Source organism: Argopecten irradians, chromosome 6 (assembly GCF_041381155.1).
Source record: "Argopecten irradians isolate NY chromosome 6, Ai_NY, whole genome shotgun sequence".
NCBI lineage: Eukaryota > Metazoa > Mollusca > Bivalvia > Pectinida > Pectinidae > Argopecten > Argopecten irradians.
This window is the reverse complement of record NC_091139.1, coordinates 44732073-44738885: the sequence shown is the minus strand read 5'-3', so window position 1 is coordinate 44738885 and position 6813 is coordinate 44732073. Positions and strand designations below refer to the sequence as shown.

The following is a 6813-nucleotide window of genomic DNA, read 5'->3' as shown; positions in this document are numbered from 1 at the left end:
GAGTATCGAGGATGGGATTAGATCGAAAGTGATCATAACCCCTGGAGAATCGAGGATGAGATTAGATCGTAAGTGATCGGAACCCCTGTAGTATCGAGGATGGTCAAAAGGAACAAACCACACTCTTCAGTTTTGCGATGACATATCCCAGACGTAGACATAACGGCAGTGAAAATAACCACTGGAATATCGAGGATGTAGGCCTACGTACACTGTTTTAAATTTTGCAATTCTTTGTCCCGTCATCGCCTGACTGACTCGGATCTTTTCCGCTACAACAGTAGCTAGTCAAGTCACTCTGATCAGAATGTGCAGTACATGTATATTATCATTCCAAAGAAGAAAATATCGACTTTTGAGAATTTCAAGAGGCCCAATGGTCAATGGACTCAATGCTGTGGCCATTGCTTAAACTTTGTGTGACATCAATCACTCTTTTGTAAATGTGAACACTAAACTAGATATATATCTAAATAGAGCGACATATTCTATCTACATATATAGGTTATCATCCTCGATACCCCAGGGGTTTCGATCACTTACGATCTCTTCACCCTTGGACTATTTCATAGTAAAATTAGAGGCAACAGATCTAGAATAGAACAGGCAATTTAGTCCTTTGATGTACATCAAATGAGCCATATAACGGCAATAGGCTCCTGTGCTATTTACTGGTCCGATTTTGCCAAACAAACTGTTGGAGTACCTGGCATATTCACAACTGAACACGATGGCATGATTATTTGGTTCCATCAATGCAATTCACACGAGTTCTATGTCTTCTCCAGAAATATACATTTTTCTTATATTTTACTGAATTTTACAAGCAGCTTCACAAATTACATATCAACAGTAAGACTGACAGTTAGCCAGGGTATATACCAACAATTAATGAAATTAGTTCTGTTCAATTGCGGCACAGTAATGAGTTTTAGGCTTGCAAAATATCACTGTTGAAGTGGTGAAAATTTGCAGGTTCAAGAAAGATAACTCGTCCTTGACAACCGGAACAGGAATAACGTCAGAATTGTCCTATGTGTGTTTGACATTCGACAACAGCTGCAGATACTTCGCTGATCGACACTGATGCACGAATCTGACATCCTGACAGCCGGATATCCAAACTGATGTGGAATCATGTATGCATCATGAAGCACACCTGTAACTTGTCACTTCGGTAAAATTAGTTAGTAAGATATTTTTTCTTCAAACAATACTGGTCATTGGTGAGACTTTCCTAACTGATTTGTTACTATAATAGGCAAAATCATCCTCGACACTCCATGGGTTACTATCACTGAAGTGTTATATCAACACCGGGATTATCTCATAGTAAAACTGAAGGCTGTAGAAACCACAGGTAAATTGATCCTTTGATGTAAATCAAAAGAATCGAATAATGGTACAGTTTTACTATGAGATAGTCCAGGGATGAATATATAACGTCAGTGACAGAAACCCATGGAGTATCATGGATGCATTTGGCCACAATTAAGCCTGCATATAGGTAGTAGTACTAGTACTGCATTTGAGTAACAGGCACTCATTTGAGTAACCATATTAATTACTCAATTGCACAGTCTGTGAAATGAAAACTCATATTGAAAAAAAAATAAAAAAAGGCGTAATAATTTTCATATTCTATGTGTATTCCAGCAGATTATTTTTACTAGATTAATACATATTTATATGACTAAAGTTTCAAGAGTGTCTCTGTTATATGAAATCATATTTATAATAGACTAATACATTGAATATTTCACAAATTTCATCTTACATCCTTACTGGAGGTACTTGAATTTAGCTCCCTTTCTTTAATAAATAGGCATCAACTTATCCTTTTTTAACAATTTCTTCTCCAAAACTATGAGGCTTACTTAGAGACCTGGTATTGGGGCTGTAGCATGCTTGGACAAAGGGCTACAAAGATTGTTCAAATGAATATCTCACAGGGATCAAATTGGCAAAATTCTTTAAGCACATTCTTTCAAAGAACTATAATAGACCTAGACCAGAGACTTGATACTTGGGCCTGTGATATTATGCTGACATGAAGGACTACTAAGTTTGTTCAAATGAATGACCATGACCTTACACAGGTGATCAAAATATATTAAAATCTTTCTATGACTTCTTGTCAACAACTAAGAGATGTATGCTTTTATATATCAACCAGAATGCCTTTACATCTTACACTAAAGCATGCCATAGACTAAAATTACTGGCAAGCAGGTGAGCAATATTAGGCCCAATTGGGCCTCTTGTTATAGACACTTATCCTATACAATATCTATCCCCAAGCACCTGTGGTCTGTGTACTAGAATTAGCCGACATAAAAAATCTCCATAACTTTTTTTTTTTTAAACTGTCTAACTTTATACCAGTATTAGAGATTTTTGAAATTTGTTTTATTTTCTAAGAGTTTCATTTTGGTTTCATTACATCTTAGAATAAATCTCACATTAATTTATCAATGTTTTGCAGGTACTTGGTTAGTATATATTAATACAATATCCTTGATCCACACTGCTGAGTGGAGGTGTTGAAGAAGTCATGGATGATTTTGAAGATATTTTTTGGGACCAACAAGGAGAGTTAGAATCCGAGAGTGAAATGACGGAGGAGGATATATTACTGCAAGCTATTGACAACCATGATCTTGTCACAGCGGAGAACCTTCTCAGGGTCAAAGGTATCTCACCAAATTTTGATCGTCGTCGGAGAAGTCCGATTTGTCGTGTTGCTTGTCTAGGACATGAGGACATGTTGGAACTACTGATATCCAACCAGACATGCCTGACCAAGCCATGTAAACAAGACAGGATGTGGCTCAGACAGCCTATACATCTGGCTGCCTCGAAGGGCTTTTCTAACATCGTACAGCGTCTTGTTGAGTGTGGAGTAGATATAAATAGTAAAGACTCGGACCACCGCACACCCCTCCACTGGGCGGCGACCTACGGACGTACTGACACAGCTCAATTGCTGCTCCAAAAGGGAGCAGTAGTGAATGTTACACAAAGTGATGGATTTACCCCGCTACATGCTGCCACGTGCCTTGGTCACCTAAACGTTTCCAAGGTACTTATGGACAATGGTGCCAAAGTGAATAAGGTAGATGCAGAAGGTTGGACTGCGTTACATACAGCAGTGTGTTACGGACACCCAAAGATGGTTGATCTGCTCCTGGACTACGGTTCTAGTGTTACAGCAGTCACCTCGGATCAGAACACCATTCTACACGTGGCAGCTAGTAGTGGCTACTATAGAGTGATGGAGATCCTGTTGACTTATGATCTCGATCTAGACAAGAGAAACATGCAAGGTTTTACACCATTTCACCTGGCATTTTCTCACAGCAAGATTGAGGCTTGTAAACTTTTAATTAAACATGGAGCAGACACCCAGACCTTGGATTGTAACGGTCAGTCGCCTTTGTATCTGGCTGCGTCCAGGATGAATATAGATCTTGTCCATCTTCTCCTTGAATCTGGCTATGACTTTAGCAAGGAAAAATGGATTCGAGACAAAAAATTTCCATTTGAAATTAAGAAATTACCAGATCTATGTGAAATGTTGATAGATACTGCAAACAATCCCCGATCTCTACAGCATATTGCTTGTTTTAGAATTCGTAAGCTAATTCCTGGGAGTATTGTTCCAAAAATAGAGACTCTTCCTCTTCCCAAGAGCCTAATGGACATTCTAGCATTTAAATGTGGACAGTTCAGCTAGGAGCACATGCATTTTCTCCTACCCGGCCGTATCCAATATTCATGGGCTTACACATCAGTTAAATAATTGTTGGATTATTTGATACTTTAGATGTCAATTTAAAATGCTACAAGCTAAAACAAATTTTACTGTCTATGAATTTTACTTAATCTTTTCCATAAAACTCTTGAAAAATTATTGTAGTTATATCTGAATGAGAATTGCCTACAATAGTAACTATGATAGACACATGTTTTAACATTGGCACATTCTTCCATAATAAAACAATTTTAACAATTATTGTTTTATTTCTGTTTTAACAATATCATTATCAACAAAAATATCTCAGTGAACTGTTCATTTTCAAAGTAAATTTTGGCTGATTGCAGAAGAGCCGTCACTAACTGTTAACCATCTTTCTTTCGAGGCTATTAATTTTCGCAGTTTCCATTACAATAAAAAGTTTGCGAAGATTAAAATTCGCGGATTTGAAAATTTAATTAAAATTCCTATCGATATAAATGCTATAGATATCTATTTGCAGAGATAAACTGTTACATTGTTACTTGAATTACGAAAGTAAATTGCATGAAAAAGAAAATTGGTTTACAGAATACCTTAGAAATTACAGAATTACTAAATAATATAGATTTAAATCTGTGCCTCCACTTGGGATCGAACCTCAGACCATTAGTTACCTAGGTACTGGTCTATTTCTCCACCATCCACGATACGCTAGGGGTTACTACCACTGTTGTTATTTCACCGCTGGACTATTTCATCGCAAAACTGTGAGAAAAAAACCTGACAAATAAGAGGCCCAGAGACACTTTGTTTGAAGATTACAGAGTACACTTCCCACCTTTAAAATCATAGCCATCACAGTATTCAAACAGAGCCTTCAGTTTTGCTACAACATAGTCAAAGGGTGGATATTACAACAGTGATAGTAACCCCTGGAATATTGAGCATGTTGTTTCACCAATTGAGCTAGAGAGATGATCTCTCTAGCTGAGAGATAACATTGCTACTAGGATTACTTAAGCATTAAACTGTCTTCCTATGGCATCTATGGTCTATATAGCGCGCATTATGAAAATTGTCTGCAAAGCTCTAAGACATCTATATAGACCCTAGATGCCATAGGAAGATAGTTTAATGCCTATATTTACATATCAACTCACTTTAGGGTATCTGCATTAACATTGTTTTAGCTTGACCAGGAAACCTGTTTATCAACGACGATTTAATCCACAAGAAGGAACAGCCATTTTGACGGTGATCAGTTAACGTCACCACGTCAACATAAGTGACGTCATAATGGCCACGTTTTGGGTGTCAGTTATACCGTCATATACTTCACTTTGCCTTATTTATATAGTAGAAGTGACAAGCAAATGTAAATATATAACTAGAAACAGAAATCAATAAAATCAGAAATACCTAATGAGGCTATCAGGTATACTATATAGTATGCTATACTGAAAAAAAATTAATAACTGTTTTTGGATATCAATTTATTCAACAAAAATATTTCATAAATTATTATAGCGCATGTTTATTACATGTTTGGTAAAATTCAAAGTTTAAATAATTTCATTGTATATATATAACAAATAGATAAGACTTATCAGGGATTCACAGTCCCCTGTGTTATTATTCTGTGAGATGAACTTCCTCCTCTTTGTCGGTCATACTCGATGGCTGTTCATCGTCATGTTTCAGTAGAGCCGCTCTACATTTACCGCAGTCCTGTTCAGTTGATCGGAGAGCAACCTGTAAGTCTGGGCTAAATTGCATGGCCAGGTCAACCTCCAGCATATGACAGCGCACTGACAAAAACAAAACAAAATTTGTTTATTATTGATTCAAATCTATATTGAAGACTTATTTCTTTCAAGAATAAAAATTCAATAATGAAATACTGAGAAAAAAATGAATAACCAAATACTGCACTGTTAATAAGAATGAAGTATCTTGTAAAGTTTGGAAACAAATTATCCCTAGAAGACTTTTCAGGACTGTTCAATGTACATGCATGGCTATAAAGTTTGGTAGAGCATCCAGCTATTGAGAAATCTCAGGATCCCCAGTAAAAAATCAAAATTTAATTAGTTCAAACTCTTAATTGTTTTCCTCCTCCTCCATATATACTTACCACTGTGTTTGATCATGACCTCCTTCAGACTGTTCAGATCTCGGTTCATGCGGTCTATTTCATTCATGGCCACACTGTGTGTGTAGTTTAGAAGTTCGGGTTTGTGACATTGCATCATATCTTTGCCTTCGCCTTGACTGCAACAGTTAATATTTAGTAAATCAATCTTCAAACATTGATAAATATAATTAAAATCAGAAATCTAAATCTGAAGCGACAGTCAAGTATCCCAATACTCGATACATTTGTCTCTTGAACTGCTTGTTAAAATCGCGGATTATCTCCTTTTATGAACGTGAGCAACCCTCTTAGTTGACTAAAGCAATCATGTGCTCAAAAATGATGCCATGACAATGGCCAATTTTATTTAATCGGTACTGTAATTTTGTGACATTATTTATCGTATGTATTATCCCTTATCTAAGCGAGTGCATTATTCGTCACACGACAAATCATCGGCAGCAAAGTTACCTACCTTTTCCTCTGTGGCCCATTGAAATTTGACATCATATCCATGTTGAATTTTCGCCACCATCAACACTTTTCAGGGCACATGGCAGTCTCGGGCGTTCGGTTTAAAAAAAATAGCTAAAGTCTATTTTGCCTTTGACTCATTATCAAAATTTTATTGTGTCATTGGCCACCAAAAATGTTCCTTATTAAATTTTAACAACACATAAATATTATTTTATCCAATAAAAATGCGACATGCAGTCGGGCGAGTTCAATATTAGGATTGAGGGGTGCGGGGGAATGTACAGTGCCGTGCCAAAAGTATTCGGTCACAATAGGAGATTTCAGAAAAGATGGCGTGACGTCACAGAAAGTTTACATCCGGGTCCTCAAAGGTAAAACACAATATGGCGACTAATAAAAACAATAACAGATACGTACATCACTGCTACAAAATCGATACTGTGACAAAAGTATACACTTTCAT

General features: G+C 36.7%; 2 protein-coding genes across 5 annotated transcripts; one reads left to right on the top strand and one right to left on the bottom strand.

The window, feature by feature from the left end:
• The first annotated feature begins 846 nt into the window (after window positions 1-846).
• On the top strand, window positions 847-4016 carry LOC138326025 (serine/threonine-protein phosphatase 6 regulatory ankyrin repeat subunit A-like). 4 transcript variants are annotated; one of them, XM_069272129.1, is made up of 2 exons: window positions 847-1190; window positions 2486-4016. In XM_069272129.1, exon 2 carries the CDS (start codon window positions 2555-2557, stop codon window positions 3734-3736), a length of 1182 nt encoding a protein of 393 aa, XP_069128230.1. In that variant the 5' UTR covers window positions 847-1190; window positions 2486-2554; the 3' UTR covers window positions 3737-4016. The 4 variants fall into 4 exon arrangements, with proteins under 4 accessions (XP_069128230.1, XP_069128231.1, XP_069128229.1 ...); XM_069272130.1 differs by having other exon boundaries at window positions 848-1139; XM_069272128.1 differs by having other exon boundaries at window positions 848-1186.
• Window positions 4017-5237: 1221 nt separating this feature from the next.
• LOC138326020 (uncharacterized) lies at window positions 5238-6594 on the bottom strand. Its single transcript, XM_069272115.1, has 3 exons — window positions 6349-6594; window positions 5874-6010; window positions 5238-5547 (listed from the first exon to the last, which is right to left on the bottom strand). Exons 1-3 carry the CDS (start codon window positions 6387-6389, stop codon window positions 5372-5374), a joined length of 354 nt encoding a protein of 117 aa, XP_069128216.1. The 5' UTR covers window positions 6390-6594; the 3' UTR covers window positions 5238-5371.
• Between the last annotated feature and the right edge of the window lie 219 nt (window positions 6595-6813).